We start from the raw sequence: 22,607 nt of genomic DNA on the forward strand, positions 1-22,607 counted from the left end.
TCTCACCCTTTTAAGGCAGTATTTTCCCCTGCTGCTGGCTTGCTCACCTTCTCCTCTGCCTTTCCCTGCCAGGGCAGCCTGCCTTCACCCCAGCACAGTGTGCTCTCTGCCTGGGGAGCCCAGCTGGACACTCTGCCATCCCCAGCAAACTCAGGCTTTTCTATTTCTTTTATGTTCAGAATGCCCATTTATGGCTCATCCTGCCAGATGCTTCCTGCTGTGTTCCTGCACACCCTTATCTGACACTCTCAGAGCCTTTGGTCCAGTTTCTCCTCAGACCATGCCCATCTCTCCAGGAGAACAGAGGGGCAAATGGCCCCAGCCAGCCTTGTTCTGATGGCTCTCCATCACCCTGCACCTCCTCATTTCCTCTGACCCTGCCTCCAGCCATGGTGCCCCTTATTTTCCCCTCCCACAGGTACACTCAGCCCTCACAGCATCCTTCAGTTGGTCTGCCACCCCTCATTTGTTTTTTTTTCTTTTGTTGTTGCCAGCTCGTTCAGCGTGGTGGATTTGCACCTCTCCAGGCTCCCAGAGAAATTAGCTACCACAGCACTGCCCTTCACCATCTCCCACTTAATCCTGCTTCCCACTTGCTCATCCTCCTATTAATGATCAGCATCTGTTCTCTGTCGGTGAAGCAACTTCTCACCTGTGTTGTTCACAGCATTGATTTGATTTTTTTTGTGCTGTTTATCCCCTTTGGTGCTTACTGAAATCCACATATGCAAAAGCCACAGCACTCCAATCACTTACTAATCACCTGCTCCTTGGATATTAATGCAGCTTTGTAGAAATCAGCACTACAAACCACCCAAAGATCCATCCCTGCAGGAAAGAAAACCCTTATTACAAAGCTACAGCAAAGTTCTTGGCAGTGAAAGAGTTCTGAGCAGAGATTTCACAAAGCTTACCAGCTCAGTCCTGCATGTTACAGAATCAGCACCTTTGTTTTCCCGAGTTTTGGTTAAGATCATCACCATGGTAATGCAGTCCTGCCTCCATCAGGGTCCAGGCAAAGGGTGCTGGCAGCTGGGGGCTGGCAAAGCTCCTCTGTCAATCCATGATCCCCCAGGAGAGGCTGGGCCCTGCCAGCTCCTCAGGGATGTGCAGGGACAGCCTCGGGGTGGGGAAAGCTCCTGCACAAAGAGAGACAGAGAGAGGAACAGCTTTAGGGGGGTGGATGCACTGGGCAAGGGGCAAGCACTGCCCAAAACCAGCCTGATGGTGGCTGCTTGAGGGATGTGTTTATTTTAGGATCTTAAACGTTGTGGATGTCCCTCTGCTCCCCACCAGCACAGCATGGGGCACTCACAGGAGCTGTTGGAAGCACACAAGGTTCTACACAGGGACACAAGTATTGCAGGCAAATCAATAAAGTTCCCTCTGAATTCTCCATTTGAAGAGGGGACTGGCATCCCCCATACTGAAGATACAAAAGATTGAAAGAAGAGCTCATTAGAGCTCCAGGGTTGATCTCACAGAAACCCTTTGCCCGCAGACCAGCTGGGAGCAGATGTCCAGCAGAAAAAGCCTCTCCAGCATCATTATGGCTGTGAAATCCCCTGGATGCACCTATCCCACCCAGTCCCTCCATGATTCCCCATCTAGGAAGAGCCCTGTGGGGAGAAACACGAGGCAAAGAGTCTGCAAGGAAGGAGGGACAGCTCCTTGCCCTGAAACCCTAAGGGCCACACCATGCCTCTTGATCTCCATCCATTTCTTAGGTAGTTTTAGAACCTAACCCTAACCCTAGGTAGTTTTAGAACCTAACCCTAACCCTAACAAAAGTTAAGGCTGGACAACAAGGAGGCTTTTGAAATGAAAACTGCAAGCCAGCTCATACAGCCCTGACCATGAGCCCTGCCTTGCCCCCTGGCATCCTCCCCAGCAGACTTATTCCCTTGTCAAGCAGACAGATTGCAACTGAAATCTGATTACCGAAATCAGCGTTTTCCCCAAATCACTCCCCTAATCCTGTTTCTCTGTTTTGCTGCTTTGCTTGTTAATGCAAACAACCAAACTCACCATGTGCACAATCCAAAGAGCACAAAATACTGATCTTGTACCATCCAGTCAAAGCCAATTGTGATGTTTAAGGATGATAGATGAAAATGTTCCACTAGGTATTAACCCTTATTAAGCCATGAACTGATATGGCTTCTCTTCCCAGCTCCTGAATCATCCTGGCCATGTTTACTTGGATTAGAGCTTGCAGTGGTGTTAAGAGTAGCTCATTTAAAGGCCAGCTGGCTGGTAAAGAAAAATCACCTTCTATTATTTTATGAGGACAAAGTTCATCCAGAGTGCAAAGCCAAGATTGGGAATCAATACATTTTCTGAAGATTTACTGTTCCCAAGGGTGCCTGGTCCAGTCTCCAGCTTTCTGTGGGATATCAATGGAATCATAATTTACAGCTTATTGGTAACTTCATCATAAACCTCTGGGCAGCCCAGTGACCAAGTGAAAGCTGTCAGATAGAAAAGTAAACATTTCAGAGCGTCAAAATGACACAAAATTTGTGAGCAGGGTTGGATGGGATACTGGGAAGGAATTCAGGCCCTGGCACAGGTGCCCAGAGCAGCTGCGGCTGCCCCTGGATCCCTGGCAGTGCCCAAGGCCAGGCTGGAGCCCCCTGGGACAGTGGAAGGTGTCCCTGGCAGGGGGTGGAATGGGATGGTGTTTAAGGTGCTTTCTGAACCACACCCTTGTGTGACTCTGTGATTTCCATCTATCCCAATCTCAGCTGTCCCTGACAGTGCTGGCTGCAGTGACAAACTCTGTGCTGGGAGGACACTGGGGCACCATTGGCACAAAGATCAAACAAGGGTTCAGAGCAGCCTGAAAGCAGCCAAGCACCTTCACCAGGTATGATTTCTCCAGGAATAATTGCCCTTCCCTGAGGTGATGGATAATGCTGCAGCAGCAGACTCGGGTACACACCCAGGCAGGAGCAGCAGCAAGTACAGACAGAGGCTCCCTGCCCTGGCCAGGATGCAGCACACACCATCATCACACCTCCCTGCTCCTCTGCAAGCCCTGCAATTAACACAGCCCTAATGACAGGCAACACAGCAAAGTGCTGCCAAGCTGGCAGCCACCACCACCCCCAGCACTGGGGCCGAGGCACTTGCAGGTATCAGCAACTTCAGCCACTGCTTGGCTGGGTTTTGGAACCATCCCCATGGAGAAACTGCAGTAAAAAAGGGAAACTTTCCAGTGAAATGTGATCTCTGGCTCCCCATCCTGCCTCCCAGGGCTCCTGACGCACGGCCCTGCCCTGTCACATCCTCTGCATGCAAACAAGTGCCATGGGACACAAACTGCAGGGCCAGGATGGACCCTATTGATGCTGAGGAGGAAACCACTGTGTATTTATAGCCTGCATGCTTTCACACACACACACACACATGGTAATAAAAAGATGCTCTGCAGGGACCATTAATTACTTTAAGAAATGTATTTCCTCATTTGCAATCAGATAAAGGAACTATCTTCATCATGATGTCAAGGTTAAGTTTAGAGCCACGGCCACTGGGGTTGACACAATCTCCTGAGCTCTATGAAAAGCCCCCAAGAAACTCTAGGGCACAGAAATCCCCAAATTTTAGTAAACCCTGCTTTCCACACGGTTCAAAACACAGACCAAGCAGAAGCCTCATGTGATCTGTGCAGTGGCACAGGTGGGAAGAGGTTTCTCTCAGAGCTGCTTTCTAGACAGTATCACGCCTATGGAGTGTTTGGCTTGGAAAAAAAATAAGTGAAATGATCCAAGTCTCATCCACAGGCTTGAAAGATAAATTCTGGGGAGCAAACATGTTCCTTGTGAGGCACCAGCACAGCCTTAGAGCTGCTCACAGGGGACAAAGAGCCCTTCCCTGCAGGGGGGTCTCACACATGACTGTGTGACACAGCAGGCTCCAGCACCACGCACAGCCATGCCCTGCTCACCTGCTACACTGAACTGCATGGAAAGGACCTCAAGATGCAGCAAACTGTCTGCCAGATGCTCTGCCATGGCTGGAGGGAGCAGTGACCAGTGTCACATCCCCATGCAAATGATGAAGAACGTCCCCACAGAAAGGGTTACCAAGCCTGGAGTGCCCATCCATCCCTGCTGGAGGGATTTAAAAGCCCTGGGGATGTGGCACTTGGGGACATGGGTTAGTGGTGGCCTTGCCCGTGCTGGGGAAACAGTTGGACTCCATGATCTCAGAGGTGTTTTCCAACCCTACCAGCTCCATGATTCCATGGTCTGACCCCCAGAAATTCCTTGTGGAGATGACTGAGGACCAGCATCACACAGATTTCCACTTGCTGTGGGATCACCACCCTCAGCACAGAACACATTCAACCCCTCTCCAGCTCAATAATCCATCTCCAGCCACACACACTGACATAAAACCTATTTACAGTGGAAAGGGCACAGGGAACAAGGAGCTGGAGCTGTGTTTTGCATACTGATACATCTCACAAGCAGAACAGTGAGAATTCTCTCAGAATATAAATCACCTGCCCCTGCTGAATTTTTAATGCTGATCAAAGTGAAGAAGCCATGACCCAAGGAGGACCCCACTCCCTAGCCCTGCCCCAGCAGCATTCCCTGTGCTGTGCTTGTAGAAAATGGCTGAGCAAGGAGCCTCTGGGATTTCTGGAGTTTATTCAATGCAGGTTAGACCCACGTGTCTGAAGAACCAAAGCTAATCCTGTTGGATTTTCTGCTCCTTTCTGACCCAGAGATGGGGCAACTGAGAGGTGTTTTAAAAAACTTTTATTCCATTTTCAGTCTCATGAGAAGGGTGAGGCAATACAGATGTTATAATTCACACCATCACAATCAGAAGATATTTTCTAATTACAATACACTATAAATGTAGTCCTACTACAAATAAGTCCTGCTACAATACAATTTTAATAGTTCTGTTTCTCTAAAGTATCTAATCTTATTTACAAAGCCATCCTTTGAAATTTGTTTTTACTTCAATTTTTCTCTTAATGTCTGTCCTATTCTATAGTATTTCTAAGTCAACATTTCTTATCTCAAAGTTTACATACAAATATGCACTATGTAAAACTTGTGTTAAATTTTTTAAATTTTCTACAAATCCATTTCCCACATAATCTCTCCGGGCCAAACTCTGAGCACGATTCTAGGGCTGCACCACCATCCCACCCTCACCAGTGACACAGAAATTCCCTCCACTGTGCACACCTTGACTTCTCTGTGCACAGCTGGTCACCCCCTCCCAAACCCTACAGGGGGCTACAAAGAATTTGGGGAAAGAGCCAAAACTGGTGACTGTAATTGAAAATTGTGGGGTTTCGGGTTTTCTGCAAGCACAACACGACAATATTCACCCAAAACAAAAGTCATGCCTCTGTCCCCATCCTTCCACTTTTTAGAAGTGATTTGGGCTACACTGAATCTCCTCATGGCACAGCCTGTCTCACCCTCAGGGCTTTGGACAATGCCAAGGGGTACATCTTCAATTTCTTGATTTATTGTGCTAGGAATTTGGAAAAAATCCACTAAGTCTATCATTTGCATGTAGCTCAGTCTGGGTTTATTTCCTCACTCGGGCAATAATTTGTCTTCTGCAACAGGGCTGAGCAGGCCCAGCTCTGGGCAGTTTGTTCCCCTTGCTTGAGTCTATGACATTAGAGAATATTGACTTTATTTATGGGGTGAAAACCTCCCATAAATGTGAAAGATGCCATTGAGGGCCCAAGGAGAAATCTTTACACTCCGGAAATGCCCCATGGACCAGTCCTGAGCAAACAGGATCACGAGCCAGCACACGTGGCCTTCAAAGGATGGAATTTCCACGGGGGCAGCTGCTTCAGGATTGTCCCCTGGGACCCTGTCAGGAGCAGAGAGCTGCCCCAGGATGCCCAGCCCTGGCAGGAGAAAGGCTGCAGCCCTGCCCATGTCTCCCTGAGCCTGCAGTCAGACCCTCCTGCTGCACAGGGTGCTGGAAGGACAAACACCATGCAGGGCACCATGGCTCTCACACAGTGTGCGCTCCTGCACAGCTCCTGCCTGGCAAAATCTTGTGCTGCCCATGCTCCAGGCACTCAGAGGCTACCAGCCAAAGAAAAGGAGCAAGGAAATGCCTTCCTCTGCCTCTGCTTGCACCCAGGCCAGACTCCTCCAGGGCTAACAAGGCAAGGACACACTTTGAGCACTAATTAACAAGTGAAGGACTTTCCTGCACGTAACACAGCAAAGGGGGGAGCAGTGTGTGAGGTGAGCATGGCTCCATGGATGTGCACAGCCTCAGGAACCATAATCAGCTCAGTGCCTGTGAGGAACAGCACAGGAACACAGGCTCTCCCCAGCACAGCCCAGAGCTCACCTGCCCTGGATGGAGCCTGGATGGATAAATACTTTAAGACTGCAGGACCCTCATGTGAAGCCCAACAAAATGATCACTTAGAACCTTCCAAAAGTTGAAATTTTCTCTCTGAACTACAGCCATGCTAGGAAATCCATAGCCAGAAGGAGCTCAAGGTCTCCCAGGACAGCACCCATCCCATGGGGCCACCTTAGGAACCAAAAATGCCACGTGCAGCCAGCACAGATGGAGCCTGAGATAACCCTCACTACCAGGAACCACAGCCAAACCAGGCTCCTGCCCACAGCCATAAATGAATGAACAAGCAAACAAAACTCTCTCATTTCAACCCATCCCCTGCTCCATGTGCCTGGGCACTGCCTCAGCCTGACACCAAAGTCACACAAGGCAGAGGGTCCCCTGCACTCCAAGCCCCAAACCACACATCCAAACACCCCCAAATCTCCAGGGAGAGCCCTGAGTCCAAGCTCATGCCCAGATCTACGTGCTTGGGTTGAACCTCAACTGCAGGCAAGCACTCACAAGAAAAGGAATAAGGAATTAAGGAAAATTACACAGCAACTACCTGGGTAAAAGGTTTATTGCCCCCTTAGTGCTCTTAGGGAACAGGAGTGGCAGGGGAGGGAGTCCTGGGCACAGCAGCAGCAGAAGGACTGAAAGGACAGGGCAGGGGCAGAGGTGCTTTGTCTCAACATCTTTAGCTCGAAGGAAATGGTGCTGGCAGTGACTTTGCCTTTTCCTCCCTGGCAACTGAAAAGGAAAAGAAGAAAGCAAAATTAGTCATTGCAAAACAGCCACCAGCAAGAGAGAGGTGCAAGAGAGGAGCTGTGGGAAGCAGCAGGATAGGGGGAATGGATGCAAACTGAAAGAGAGTAGGCTTGGATCAGATATTAGGAAAAATTCTTCCCTGTGAGGGTGGTGAGGGTCCAGCATAGGTTAACCAGAGAAGCTGTGGCTGCCCCATCCCTGGAAGTGTGGGCCGTGCAGACAGAGCCTACAGCTGATCCCAGTCCCAGTGACCACAGAAATTACACATTTTCTTGGAGCAAACCTGTAACTGTTGCCTATTCCACTCATTAGGGGAGTGCTTCTACCTTTGAGTAGCATTTCCATGGAAGTATTGTCCCTGGGAGGGTGGTCCCTGGAGCAGAGCAGCAGCAGCAGCAGCAGTCCAGCCTGCTGGTCCATCTCACCTTTCTGTGGGTTTCCCCCGCCGCCCCAGTTGTGAGATTTATTACAAGAATTTGCAGTGGTCTGTGAGACACTGTGAGTGTTGGCCACGCTCCCAAAAGCTGAGGAATTGCTGAATTGAGAATTGCTTTGGCTGCTTAATCTCAACAACTAGGGATGCTGAACAAGGCAGCACGGTCTGGGTTTACTTTTAATTACTGCTCAGAGCATGCTGCTCTGGTAAACAGACACAAAACCCAATTCTTGTTCCTTCCTTATATTCTTTTCTCATACACAGCCTGAGATGTCAGAGCTGAAGTCAGCCCCACCACACTGCTTTTACTGACTCACTTCTCAAGCATAAACAACTCCAAATAGCTCATGAACCCCTCAGAGTACCTGTATCAAACAACCTCCATCTGCTTACAGACACCTAATAATGCTCTCAGGGTTAGAACCACTGAATGGTTTGGCTTGGAAGGGACCTTAAATCTCATTCCAAACCCCTGCCATGGGCAGGGACACCTTCCGTGTGTCCAGGTTGCTCCAAGCCCTGTCCAACCTGGCCTTGGACACTTCCAGGGATCCAGGGGCCTCCCCACCCTCAGTTAGGAGAATTCTCAGCCAGCCCTTGCTGGCTCCAGAGCTCTCAGGGTCCCTGTGAGAAGCAAATCCTGGAGATGCAAAGCAAGTTCAGCACTGCAGCACCGACTGTAACACTGCTGCTCAGCAGTGACCACTAAAAACCCACCCAGATGAAGCAGGAGCAGGATCTGGGACACCTCACTGAGTAATTGGGGAGCACTTGCCAAGACCCACAACACCACCATGGCTGTCAGAGCCAATTTGGATGCTGCTTGTAAGTCAGATTTCTCCCTTCTGCAAGGCTGAGGTGGCAAACAGGTAGAGGCTGACAGCCCTCATGGACATGCCTGGATCTAAAGCAGGAAAATCCTGGATGGATGGATCACCTGCCAGACTCCACGTTATCTTCTACACCTCCCCTTCATGGATAAATCCTTTAAGACTGCAGAGCCCTCATGTGAAGCCAAACAAAATGATCGCTGAAAACCTTCCAAAATTTGAAATTTTCTCCCTGAACTCAGCAGGCAGTATAAAAAGAATTCCAGTGGATGGTGTCTGTGCCCACACAGGGTGACACACGTGCCTGCTGTCACCTGCACACCCCACACTGTTTGCATTAGACCAAAGTACTTTGGCTCTTGGGCAGGCTCTGGGGGTTCATTCCTCAGCTGAGAAGTGGCTTTCAAAGAGCTCCTGGGCTCCTGAAAGACAAACCTGGAGCCTTTATTACTCCTCCTAGCGACCCAAAGGCACTTTCCTTGCTGTTTGTCCACCCGTTGCCACCAGCACCAGGGGAAGGCGGAGTGCAGGGAGGGAAGGAGCCCTATGGAGCCAGGAAACCTTTGCCCACATTGTCACTTCCATGTCCCCATAAATTTCCAAGCCCTGCACCTACCATAAATCTCTTTAAGGCAGGAGAAGCCAAACATCTGTGGGTTGTCTGAAGGAGGGGGAATTTGGCAGACTGAGGAGCAAACTCGCCTCGCCCCGCAGCCTTCGCCTGCCTTGTTTTCCTCGGGTTCATTAAATACACAACAATCTGTTACCAGAAGATGCTTCCTACGTGCAGGGGCTGCCAAAGAGCCGGGTTTGTGGCTCTGGTGGAGATGGGGAACGTGTGATGAGCACAGGGGGGGCTCTTGGTGCAGCAGGGCAAGGAGAGGATGGGCTGAACCCACCCTGGCTCCCCCAGCAATCACCCGCCACGTGGCAAAGGTTATCTCTGGTGTCAGAGCCATCCTGCAGGTGGTTTTGGGCAGATTCAAGGGGGACAGAGCAGAAAGGGTGTGGGACAAGCAGGAGATGCCAGCCAGGGATGTCATCCTGCAGCACCATCCCAGCTGGGATGCAGCCAGATGGAGGCCCCAGGCTCTGCCCGGGTTATTCACAGCCTGAGCAGAGCCCTGGGCTGGGGGCATCCCTGATCCTGGGGGAACTGGGGGTTCCCACTGCTGCTGGGCAGCACGAGGCCCAGGCATGCAGGGAAGGCACTGCCAACACCCAGCCACAGGCAGACTGGGCAGCTGCTGTGATGGGGAACAGCACTGGAGGCTTCGCCTGCCCTCAAAGGAAGTTTTGGCTACGAGGGAGAAGTCAAAGCAAACACCCACTCACGGTGTTTACCTGCCTAAATCAAAGCCAAAGCAGCACTGAAACGTGCCCAACAGCATTTCCACAGAGTCATTCATGGAGAGCTTGGACTTGGCTTTTAGCTGGTGTTTTTAATATCCAGGGAGACGCTTGCAAGGCTGGGATAATACAGAATCTGTTGCTGTAACACGCTCAGGGCTCCTGAGAGGTGTCAGCAGCACGTAGAGCCCAAACCCTCTGCAGGTTTGGCTCCATCAGGGGTCCCTGAGGGCCAGCAGTGAGATGCTTCCCATGGGGAACAGCTCCAGCAAGCCTGAGGCACCAACTTGGTTGCTCCAAGCCCTGTCCAGCCTGGCCTTGGACACTGCCAGGATCCAGGGGCAGGCACAGCTTTTCTAGGCTTTACTGTTTTCCTGGGTTAACAGAGAGTCTACAGCCCCAAAATGGATATTCCTAATGCTTTCTATATCTTTATAATTATAATGGCTCTTCAGCTTTGGCACACAAGGTACCCACCAGGGGACTGCCCAGGCAGAGGAGTAATGCCCACAGAGGATTCCCATAGAGCAGGGCAGGATGAGCTCCACTGTAGCTTAGCAGCCATAAAAGTCCAGATTTTGCAGCCCATTTTGGAGGTGAGGAAAATTTTTAAAAAGTAAGTGGAAATGCAAACAGCCCCTGGTTTTATTTGGGCTGGCAGGAACACAGTTCTGTCCTTCACTCCTCCAGCTCAGTTATGACAGCGTGAATAGGCACTAATAAAGGGGGAAAATAAATTAAAAATCTGCATTTTCCACCCTATAGCTCTCCATCTCTGGATAGTCCCCATATATATCTCTTTCCTTCATGCCAAGGGTGAAAATCAGGAGAGAAACAGATTCCCTGGTGCCACAGAAAGGGGAAGCCCAAAGGACAGATGGGTTGGCCCCAGCACCGGCGTGGTGTGAAGCACAGAGGCCACTCCTGAAACAGCATCCTGAGGAGAACTGACCTAAATGCTGCATCCCAGCCCTGCTCCAAAGCTGCCAGGAAGGGAACCAAGCCAGGTATTCTGTCAGTGCACAAACATGAATGATTGCCCAGGACAAATAGGGCAGCAAAAACGTCCACCTTCATCACATGGAAAAAACATGTATCATCTTGCAACCCTAATGAGCAAAGGGATTAATGAATCCTGGAATTTGTAAATCATTATGAAGTGCCTAAAATAAGGCCAGCACCTTAAATGAATGAGACTGCTAGATAAACAGCAGGTTCTGTTAGAAAACAAGATAGAGGGGATTTTATAGATATTAAGGACAATAAGAAGTCATACTGACAAAACCAGAAAGAATGGTGGAATCATTAGTCAGGGTGCAGAAAAGGAAGAAATAGAGAATATAAACATTACTGTCCTGAGCAGAAGGGAAAACAACACAGTCACATTTGTCAGGAGTAACCTGGGATGAACCTATTAGACAGAAGGCACTAAATATAGATCCTTCTTAAACAACAGCTCCAAATAAATTTACACCTTCAATTTTATCAGATCATGCCAAAAAGGCCTCTGAGCCATCAGCAGGGATGGTCCTGAGCAAGGCACAAGCCAGGCTGGTAAATGTGGTGGGTGAGACCTCGAGCAGGGCTCTGCTTTCAGTGCAAGGTCAGGGAGTCAGGAATCACAATTACAGCACCAAGGAAAGAGCTCTCCTCTCACCTGGAGCCTTTGTGCAGGTGAAAGGGAGCACTGGTATAAAACACCTCATTAAAGTGCACAGGAGTGGATGACAGCTGCTGATAACCCTTTACTGGCACGTCCCAAACAGCCCTGCAGGTACCTGGTGACACTGCAGCAGAATCTGCACTGCCACCCTATGCCATGCAATATTTCTGGCAGTAATTGGGGAGGAAACAGGAAAACCAGTGCTCTGTAAGTGGCTGAGGCCAGCAAAGTGCTAAATACAGAGAACAGTGTGGTGGTACAGAACAGAGAGAAGCAACCAGCACAGTTGGTGACAGAGATGTTGAGATACACCATAAAAAATTAAATTGCTTAAAAGCCACTCACCTCAAAGGCAGGGGCACGAGCCCAGGCTCCTGCATGGTGCAGTAGATTCCCCAGGCATGCAGGGATGTGTCCACTGCATAAATCTGGGGTCTCCAGGAGGAGAAGGGATGGCACAGCCTCTGTGTTCTGCACTCCATGGAGCCTCCCCCCGCCTCTGCCCAAGGTCTGGAGGGGACTCCAGGAGTAACTGGGGCGATTCAAGACTGAGGTGCAGAGCAAGACAGGAGTGGTAACTGCTGAGCATGACCTGGCTGCCTCAGAGAGGGCAGGAGAAGCTGAGCAGGTCCCTCAGAGGGAGCAGACCAGCAGTGGGACACCTCCCAGCACAGCAGGAAGATGGAGCTATGCAGATCCAGAGCAAGGGAAAATTGCAATTTTTTTCCTGAATAACACAGACAATAATCATTGCAATAAACTACAGCATCACAAATGACTGTACAGGGGCTCTCAGCCATAAAGTGCTACAGCTTTATCACTGCACTGGGGCCCTTTCTGAAAGACACTGAATCACTGAATCATTAGGTCGGAAAGACCTTTAAGCTCACTGAGTCTGTGCTCTAGCAAGAATTAACTCAGAAAATGACCAGAAATGGTGATCCACAGGGCAGGGCTCCCCTGGCTCACTGCCCCACAGCCCAGGTGAGCTGTTGCACCCCGTGCCCAGCGTGGGATGTGCAGGGGTCAGGGGGTGGCCTGGCAGAGCAGCTCCTCCACAGGCTGGCCTGGCTCCTGTCCAGCTCCCCTTGAAGCTGCCACCTTTCTGGTGTATCATGGGGTTCACAAGGCAGGCACAGGGAGGGCATGGACAGCACAACCCACCCCGCTGCAGGGCTGGAACTTGTTCTTTAAATTAAGTTTCAAATGCTTGCATCTGAAACCACCACAAGAAAAATAATTCCTACCAACAACACAAACCACGCACAACCGAAAATGTGGGTGAGAGTTTCTAAATGAAACATTTGCATTTTGCCAATGTACATCTTCATTCAGGGTGCTTTCACTCTGAGAAGTACCATCCATTGCACTGCATCTCATTTATAGCACAACTGACAGCCCAAAAATCACAGAATGGCCTGGACTGGAAGGGACCTTAAAGAGCATCTCATTCTAACCCCCTGCCATGGCCAGGGACAAATTCCACCATCCCAGGCTGCTCCAAGCCCTGTCCAACCTGGCCTTGGACACTGCCACGGATCCAGGGGCAGCCACAGCTTTTCTAGGCTTTACTGTTTTTCTGAGTTAACAGAGAGTCTACAAACCCAAAAATGGATATTTCCAATGTTTTCTGTATCTTTATAATTATAATGGCTCTTCAGCTTTGGCACACAATTGTAGCTTTTGGCACCTAGTTCATAATATTAAAACTTGTCCTTTCGAAAATATTATACAATGTTCATTTGTACCAGCTGGGACAAAAAAAAAACCCAAAGCACTTGGTAACTGGGATAATAATATATACACTTGAAGTAATTTCATAGCATTGACAACTACTGCCCAGCACACCAGAAGGATGTTCTCAGTAAGGTTAAGGCAGCCACAGAAGCACAAAAATCACAGTTATTGTGACTTTTCCACATCACTTGAAATGAGAAATGGCCAGCTCCACCTGGCCTAACTGTGCTGCCAGGCTGTCCTAAGCAAAGACCAGTTGTCTGCATTAACTCCTTTTCCTTATAATTAACATTTCCCATTGGTGCAGAACAGTGATGATGGCACTTGCACAAGCGGGGCAGACGAGCACGAAGCTTGTGTGGGGTCACTGCAAGAGTTGTCACAGGGTAAAGGACAGAAAAAATACCTCAAAGGCAAGTAAGTAACACACTTTAAGTCATGCCCTTGGCTTTAGGAGCAGGATGAGGGGTGAGTCTCTGGACCCCCTGGCCCAGACCAGTCACTGAGAGCAAATCCAGTCTCTGATGCACCTGGGCAGCCACATCCTCCTGCACCATCCCCTCCCCAGCCCTGCTCCTCCCCAGCCATCCAAGGAACCCCTGCTCCTTCCTGTCAGGGGCTGGCTTTGAGCAGAGAGAGGGAGAGCAGGTTTTCCAGCTGCTGGATCAGAGCTTGCCAGATCCCATTTTTTACAAACCCTAGGAGAGGTAAGGATTTGTAAGCACAAAAGTCAAACTCCTCTTTCAGCACGGTCCCGTACCTACCGCACAGCCAGCCCCGAGCCCTGGCTGCTGAAAGCAAGAGCCATGGCCAGCAGCCACAAATCCAGGGAATGATGTGGCCCAAGGGATGCTTCAAATGGACTACAGAGGAGTGACACCAATGATGCTGCTATATTTAATCCTCTAAAAGCAAAAACCATGACCAAGTCTCCCTTGGGTACACTTTTAGGGGGGAGGTACAGAAACTCAACGCACCAGAACAGATTTTTTACACTCACTCAACCAGTTCTTAAAATATTACTCAAATGAAGTGATTACTGAGCCAAACTGGCCTGGTACTTCCCACCCATCCATGCAGGGACCCACAGCAAGCAGTGCTGGGAGCAGCCACAGGGTTTGGTGCTGCTCCTCCAGGTCAGTCTAGTGCAGTTCACTCCTCCCTGCACTTCAAAGAAACTTCTAACACCAAACCTTATTTATCTTACACAGCATATGTCAGATGGATAACATGCAATATCACACATATCCAATGCCACAGGTTACAAAACTCATGGATAAACCACCTGAAGCCAGGAGAAATCCTGGCTGGAATTTCACCACACCTCAATTTTCAATCCCTACCCCACCTATTGATAAGTAAAGACCCACACATCCACAGCCTGTACTGAGATGCACCATCCCAGCCAGGCTCTTGCTTGGGAATTTTTGTCTCCCTAAAGGCAGCCAGCTCAGAAAAGTTTGGAAAAACAAAGCAGCCCATGGACCCTGCAGCTGCCTGTAGCAGAGCCACGTTCTGCATTGCTGCTCTGCAGAAATAGCTGGGAAAAGAATTTTTAATATATCAAAGAAACTTGTAACATATCAAATCTTATTTATCTTACACAGCATATGTCAGATGCATAAAATGCAGTATCACACATATCCAATGCCACAGGCTACAAAACTCATGGATAAACCACCTGAAGCCAGGAGAAATTCTGGCTGAAATTTCACCACACTTCTAAATTTTCAATCCCCACCTCACCTGTTGATGATAAAAGACCACAGCCTGTACTGAGATGCACCATCCCAGCAAGGTTTCAGAAACAGGCTCTTGCTTGGGAATTTTTGTCTCCCTGAAGGCAGCCAGCTCAGAAAAGTTTGGAAAAGCAAACCAGCCCATGGACCCTGCAGCTGCCTGTAGCAGAGCCACGTTCTGCATTGCTGCTCTGCAGAAAGAGCTGGGTCATGGGCAGCCAGGCTGCAGCTGCAGGCACAGAGTGTGACCTTGGAGAAATCCTTTTTCACAACTACAACACGGCCACTGCTCGTGGGGAGACCTGTGGGCAGGACCAGGGCTCCAGGGCTCAGGTCTGCCCACGTCCTGACCAATTCCAAGGAATTTACAGAAGGTTTCATCCCTGCAGAAAGTGGTGGCACTCATCCCATGACACGCTGGGGATCGGGACAGGAGCTTCCCTGGGGGGAGCAGCCCCAGGCTTCATGACTGGGCAGGCTGGCAGGCACAGAGGAGAAGCACGGTGGAAAATTCCCTCCTCTTCGCCCTCTGAGTTTATATTTAGCTCTCGGAGGAGCAGACTGTTGTTTTGGTGATATTTTTGCCCAGCCCTTCAGGGACCCCTGCAAAGGGACCTGTGGCTCCCACCACACGTGAGACCCACGGCTCTCACAGCCCTCTGCTGCTCGGCAGACCTGCTTTTATTTGTTTTAGTTCTGTTTCCCCGAGTCAGCAGGCTTGCTTCCTCTTCCTCCTCCTCCCATTTTGGGAGAGAAAGGAGCAGAAAACGTCAGCCAAGGAGAGAGTTTGCACGAGGAGCTGCAGAGGAGCAACATCCCAGCTCCTCGGCTGCCCTGGTCCCCCACGGCCACGGGAACATAACTTGTCTTTCTGAAGGGATTTTCATTCCAGGAGAGAGTTTTGGTGGGTGCAGATCTGACACAAAGGCTCTGCCTGCCCTGTCCCTCCCCTGGGATGTGGGAAGGAGACCGGACCCAGCTCTCCAAACAGCTCTGAGCATCTCTGGCACCTCGCCCTGTCCCAGCCCGTTGGTCCAAAGTCTGCCCTGCCACAGATTAATGTTCATTAGGACTATTTCCCAGCAACATCATTTGACAAACCACGTGACACGGGAGGGGGAAGGGAACAAAACCAAAACCACCCTTTCAGCTTGGGGTGTCCTCTTTTCCATCTGAGATTTTACAAGGCAAGTGCAAACCACCTCCATCCTGGCAAGTAAAAGAAAAATTCTATGCGAAAAATTATAAGAAAGAAAGAAAAAAGGAGGAAGAGTCTCAAACTACACAGCTGCCATTTGAGCAATCAGAAATCAACCAGCAATAATAAATAGACAAGTGGGATAAAGCTCACTCCCCTCCCCAGCCAGCAGGACACAGCCCATGGTGTCAGCTCTGCACACAAATTCAGGTGTTTTGGCAAAAAGTTGTGTGTCTTGTTCTGCCTATACTTTTGCTGAGAGTGAAGCAATCCTTTGCTACTACTAGAAAAAAAAATATTGCATATAATTAACCAATGCAGATTTGGGAATTTTTATTGGTATATGTTTGCCTATTTGCATGTGTGCATATTTATACACATGTATTTATTTTATGCAGGTATCCATAGCTGAAAATTAACCTACATTGGTGCTGGCTGTGTCCCACAGTCTGCCTGATCTCCATATACAAAAATCTGGATCTCACTCGCACAAATCAATTATCCACTGAACTGATTTGCACAGATTTTCTATGCAAAGTTTCGCATTTACAGCACAAGGCCATCTGCTTTCTATAACCACTGTGGTTCCTGGACACCTCGGCCCTGTGCAGGGCTGGAAGTCACAGAAGTTTCCCCTCCCTCCCTCCCTCCTCTGGGTGGAAGCTGGGAGTGAGAAAGCCTGGAGCCAGCAGGGATCCAGCAGCAAGCCCAGCACGCGTGGCCGTGCTCCACGTGGCTGGGCTTGGCAGGGTGGTGAAGTGGAGAGAAGGAAGCAATTCCAGGGCAGGTGGTTTTGGCTGGGTTTTCCCCCCTGCTTTTGGAAGCAAGGAGGCTGAATGCTTCTGCCGATAAAGTGCCTGATCCAGCCCTGATCCTGCACCCTGAGCAGGGCCGTGCCAGAGCTGGGTGTGACACACCCACTGCCACAAGCATCCTCAGGCTCCACAGGACTCTCAAAAATGAAGAAATAAATCAGAAGCTCACTTCAAACCTGCACCGAGCCACGAGAGGTACGGACAGAGCAAACCGCTCTGAAATTCAGGTTTTTTACTATCACTCCAATTAATCTGTTTCATGACCCACCCCAAATATTTTCTCTAGAAACATCATCTACACTGTTTTGGGGTTTCTTTATTTCTTTTTCCAGCCCTCAGCCAAGCCCTGGTAAATATTTCTGCCCACGACAGAGGCAGGCCAAGGGAATCTGTGCTTTGTGATGGCAGCAGCATCTCCTGTGCTCGGAAATACCCAGCACCGGGCAGAGATGCTCGCAGCCCTCCGTGTTTTTACTGGATTATCACAAAACACTGCTACCTCTGCAATTTGCAAGTAGTTTTTAATCTGTCAAAACAGACTTTTAGTATTGCTCGAGGATTCAAAAGGAAAATATGCACATCTGGTTTCAATCGCCAACTGAAGTTTTGTCTATCAGCCTATTTCATAACAAATTACGCTCACTTTTCACTCCAGAGGATTTCCTAAGGAGGGGATGAGCTGCCAAGGTACACCAGCGTCTGTGGAGACCGCACGGCACCGAGAGGCAGCGGCACAACTCAGTGACAGGCACCGCGCTGTTACAAACTCTCTCCGTGTCAAGCAAACTAAAATTATCGAGGAAAAGCCCCTTAGCCGTGAAATCTCTGCGTACAGCTGTACGTGAAACCTTCACGTACCTTAGAACCCGATCGACCTGACGCCACTGAATGGAGAAACAGGACTTACAGGCTTTCCAGGACAGCCCCCCTGCCAGGGCACTGCGCACAGCAAGGCGCTGCCGTGTCCCATCGCAGCAGCCCCGGGGCTGGAGATCCCCCCGGGGACCGGCCTGTCCGTCTGTCCGGCTGCCCCGAGCCGCCTCACACGTGCCAGGAGTGAAACGCGAGGCACGGCACGGTGGGAAGGGTGCGCTGGCCCTGGGAGAGCTGGAGAGCATCTCCGCAGGGATGCTCAGGCACGGCTCCCCCGGGCTGAGCCCCGAACGCGGGCAGGGCTGCACCGAGCCCGGCGGCAGCCGAGCCTCAGCCCCCCCGGAGCAGCACTCTCGGCCCGGAGAAAGGAAAGCACGTGTTGATCCTTTCGCAGGAAATAATTCCAGTGGCAAAGGCAGAGGGCTCGGAGCGGGTGAGGACCGCTCGCTGCCCGCTCCCAAACTCCGGCGAGCCGCCCCATCCCCGCACGTCGGGCTCAGCATCCCGCACCCCCCGCCGCTCCGGACACACATCCCACCGCTCCACGCTCCCTCCGGCCGCCCGGGCGGCTCCTCCGCCGTGCCCCCCGCTCACCCCGGGGCGGGCTGAAACCCGACGGCACAAAGGCGAACATCCCCAGCCCGTTCCGCGGGGATGCGGTGGCGGCGGGGGGTACCACCCTCCTACCCCATCCCCTCCGAGCCGCCCCGTCCCCGGGCAGGGCGCACCGCCGCCCTTTGTCCGCTCCCCCCCGGCACCCCCCGGGGCTGCACGGCCCCGCTGCGCTCCGGGCATCGCTTACCGAGCGCGTCCCGCGGGGGCGGCGGAGCGGCCCGGCCGGGCCGGCTGTGGGCGCCGCTCCGACCGCGCTCCGCTGCCGCCGCCGCCGCCGTGCTGCGGGCGGGGCGGGCGGAGGGAGGGAGCGAGGAGGAGGAGGAGGAGGAGGAGGAGAAGGAGGAGGAGGAGGAGGAGGAGGAAATGTGCTTGTCACTTCCTGAGCGGAGCCAGCGCCGGCAGAGCCCGGCCCGCACCTGCGGAGCGCCCGCCCCGGGGAGCCGCGCACCGGAGCGCTCGCTGCGAGGGGAGGCGGGGGAGGCCCTCGGCTGCCGCCCCGAACGGGCATCCCCGGGGTTGAACATCGCCAGAAAGAGCGTGTGTCGAGGGGGGAAAGTCCGAAAATAATAAACAAGGGGGATTCGGGCGGCGGTGAGGCGCTGCCCCACGGGGAGCCGCGGGCTGGAGCTGGCAGCGGCATCAGCGCCCGCACTCGGCCCCGCAGCCCGCGATGCTGCGGGCGCGGCTCGCGTGGGGCTCCGCCGCCCGTTCGGAGGCCGAGAGTGACTCCTGGTGGCACGGCCGGCCCGGGGAGGAGCAAGAGAACCGGACTCACCAGCAGCTCATGGAAGGGTCCCCGCAAAAAGTAGCGCTGAAGTTTTGGCACATCACAGATGGACACCATGCGCCCCTGCACCCACCAGTGAATAAAAATCCCGCTCCTTAATTCTTGTCACCCTTTCATAGAATCATTGACTGCTTTGGGTTGGAAAAGACCTTTAAAGATCATGTAGTTCCACCCCCTGCCATGGGCAGGGATGCCTTCCACTATTCCAGGCTGCCCCAAGCCCCATCCAACCTGGCCTTGGGCACTGCCAGGGATCCAGGGGCAGCCACAGCTGCTCTGGGCACCCTGTGCCAGCGCCTGCCCACCCTCACAGGGAACAATTCCTTCCCAATATCCCATCCAGCCCCACCTTCTGTCAGTTTGTTCCCCCTTGTCCTGTGAGTCCAGCCCCTTGTGCCAAGTCCCTCTTCAGTTCCCTTGAATCCTGGTTAGGAAGGAGCCATGAGTCCCCTGCAGTACTAGAGGTACATCTGCTTGGCTTCACGTGGGAATGGCCTTTAGCAGCACTGAGCTCTCGGTGACATTTTCCATCCACCCAGGCTGCACCACGCACAGCATGCGGGCTCCTTCCGAGAGCGAGCGTAACGAGCGAACAAGGAAACGACATGACAGCTAAAAGGAAGATTTAGGACTCATTACAAAACAGAGCCCAAACATTAATCGTAAACATATGCGAGCAGACAACACAGATGCCATCAGGAATGAATCTGGGGCTGAATTTCATCCACCCGGCTGGATGGCCAGGCACGGTGCTGGGGATGGCATGCAGGGACAAGTAAGGGACAAGTAAGGGCATGAATGGTGAGAGAGGCTGTGGCCCTGAGCTCAGCGGTGCTCCGGGTGTCCTGCCCTGCTGAGCACTGCCCAGGACGACAAATTACTGTCGAGGAAGTCTTGCCACTTAGTATTTAATGCAGTGAAGAAAGAGGAAGGCAGGCAGAAGTAGCGGGCAGATACTTAACAAAGGAGCAGCTCCCACCAACACAGTGAGGGCTGATCTCAACAAAAGTGGCTCCGTGCTCAGTACACATAAAATTTAGCAGGAGTGGCCAGTCTGAGTGGGTGATGAACAGGGAGAAGGATTTGATGATGTGAAGGGGCTTTTGCATCATGTTCCTCCATCCCACTCAGTATTTGCTTTTCTTATCACATGTTGAGACTGGTAGCAATAAAACACTTGCTAACTCCTTTTCCAGAACTTCGGGAATCAAGTCTGAAAATGTTTTTTTATGGTTTCCCAGTGGAATATTTCAGCAATAAAGCTCAGAGCATAATTGAATCCATTCCCGTGGCAGCCTTGGGCTCCAAGACTCAAGCAGAAAGTTGTTTTCTGTCTGCTTCTGCAGCTCCCTCCAAACCCAGCATTTTCTGCCTCTCATCCTCTGTGCTTCCCAACAGATGAGCTGGCTGTGGAGAATTCCCAGCACGTGTGAAAGCCTGTTGGTGAAGCACAAACCTGTTTTGCACAGAGAGCATTTTCAGTAATGTTGTTCAAATAACTGGCTGCCCAAAGGCCCTGGTTCTGGACAGTGCTTTTTCCCTTTGTCAGAAGGGGGAAAAAGAAAATAAATAACTTTCAAGCTTTAAAGAACTGGCCAAGAGAGTTTATTCTTCATGGACAGAAAATTCATTCAGTTCATTTGTGAGCTGATTTAATTTGTGGTTTTGTCTCAGATGTCAGTGCATTTGCTACCCACTGACTGGGAGCCTTCCTGATGGGGATGGAAACAGTGGATAGGAAAAAAAATCTAATGATCCCCACGGTCCTTCTGAAGTGATTCTGGGGTCCAAGCCATTGAGACATGTCAATGTAGCAGCGTGGATAGACAGCATTTCCTTCACTCCCTGTACACAGGGTCTGGCTGCATTTACAGCCTTCTTTCCATGTAGCCTTTCCAACACTTTGCTGTCTCTCCAGTTTGTTGTTATTCATGCCATATGCACCAGGGTTACCAGCAATTTCAGAAGTTTGTGCCTTTCACAAGGACTCTGCAGTGTCCTTCCGAGCACCTGAGCCATCCCAGTTATTTATGGGTCTATCCTTCTGCTTCTCCTGCCAGGCAAAGAACATAGGTAAGGGCTTGCCCAGGGCCAGAGAGTCAGAGTGTCCCAGACACAGGCTGATGTCCCAGTCACCCAGCTGTGCTGGGAGCCACATACTTACAGGGACATGTTGGCTACAGGGACATGTTGGCTACACCAAAGGTCTCCAGGAACACCCTTCACTTTCAGGGGAAATCCTCAAATCCACAAAATCCTTATAACAGCAAGCAGAAGTATTTTTAATAAATATTTCACACCCAGGGAATGAGCATATCTCTGTAATGTGATCAATGTGCTCTGTGCCAGGAAGTACCTGAATCACAGATGCCCTAAACAGGTGAAGCATTGCTGTGCAGAGGGCTGAGATGAGGAGTGTAGTTCTGACTGCATTTGGCATACTGTGGGATCTCCACCAAACTTAAAAACCCCTTTTTTATGTCACAGGCCATTTGCTGCACACATGTAAGAGCTTTGTGCTTGCTGCCTCCCTCCCTGCCTTGGCAGAGGGTGTGACACCTGATCCGGGTGCTCTGGACTGGGAGCAATGGAAACATTGATGGATAAATAAATAGGCCATGAAATACATAAGGGAGCCTGGTGTGTCCATCACTTTGTCAGTCATATTTGGGTTTCAACTGGTTTAAGATAAGCCCAGAGTTATTTGTCCATCATCCACAAAGCCCGAGGCAGCTGCAGACATGCCCCAAAGCATCACCCCACCTTGCATAAGCAGCAGTGCAGCACCCATGGAGCTGAGGAGCCCTGGGGTAGGCAACAACCAGCAAGGCCAATTACTACTGAAAACTGGGGTGAAAGATCCTTCTGCTTGATTTTCGGCTCTCAGCCCTATCAACAGCTAAAATTTCTTCATATAAGCACACTCTCCTCACCGCTACTTGACAGATGACACTGTCCATGCATACCTGGCTGCTGCAGTGACTGTGCTGAGGTTTGTGTCTGTTCCCTCACTGGGCTCTATTAGCTCTGCTTCTCCAGCACGGGCTCATGCACTTGTGATTACCCAGGATTTATGTGTTACCTGGCAGCAGCTGGTTTGCCTGACAGCACTCAGCTTAATTTCCAGTAACAGAGAAATGGGCTCGTTTCAAGCTATCCTGTTACCTAACAAATGGAAATTAAGCCGAAGGTTGGCTTTTCCCTTATTTGTGTTAAACAAAACAGGCCAGCGTTCCTTTTCCTCCTTTGTCTGGAGGCTATAACACCTCATCCCCTTTCACTGAAAGCCCTTGGTAGCCATTAATTGCTCCTCAATTTAGCTGCTACCACAAGGGTTAGGTCATGCTCAACCTACTTGCAGCCAAAGCATGGGATAGAGCCGTGCACCACCCAGAGCAGGTAAGGCAGTGCAGGGCAGCCTCCCCCTCCTCTCATCCCA

The 22,607-nt window shown here is 51.0% G+C and overlaps 1 protein-coding gene across 4 annotated transcripts in view; it reads right to left on the reverse strand.

The window, feature by feature from the left end:
- Positions 1–18,711, reverse strand: part of FAM53B (family with sequence similarity 53 member B) — a 46,179-nt gene extending 27,468 nt beyond the window's left edge. The window contains exons 1-3 of one of the 4 annotated variants that reach the window (XM_071446481.1): positions 18,569–18,711; positions 6,923–7,107; positions 915–1,139 (exon numbers count right to left, since the gene is read on the reverse strand). In XM_071446481.1, coding sequence (XP_071302582.1) covers positions 915–983 — 69 coding nt within the window. In that variant the 5' untranslated portion in view covers positions 984–1,139; positions 6,923–7,107; positions 18,569–18,711. Of the gene's footprint in view, positions 1–47; positions 598–652; positions 749–914; positions 1,140–6,922; positions 7,108–18,568 lie in introns of those variants that run through there. The other 3 variants (XM_071446482.1, XM_071446484.1, XM_071446480.1) reach the window with 3 other exon arrangements.
- Positions 18,712–22,607: the final 3,896 nt, after the last annotated feature.

This window comes from Agelaius tricolor, unplaced genomic scaffold (genome assembly GCF_023055355.1).
Source record: "Agelaius tricolor isolate 1412-34295 unplaced genomic scaffold, bAgeTri1.0.p SCAF_22, whole genome shotgun sequence".
NCBI classification, from domain to species: domain Eukaryota; kingdom Metazoa; phylum Chordata; class Aves; order Passeriformes; family Icteridae; genus Agelaius; species Agelaius tricolor.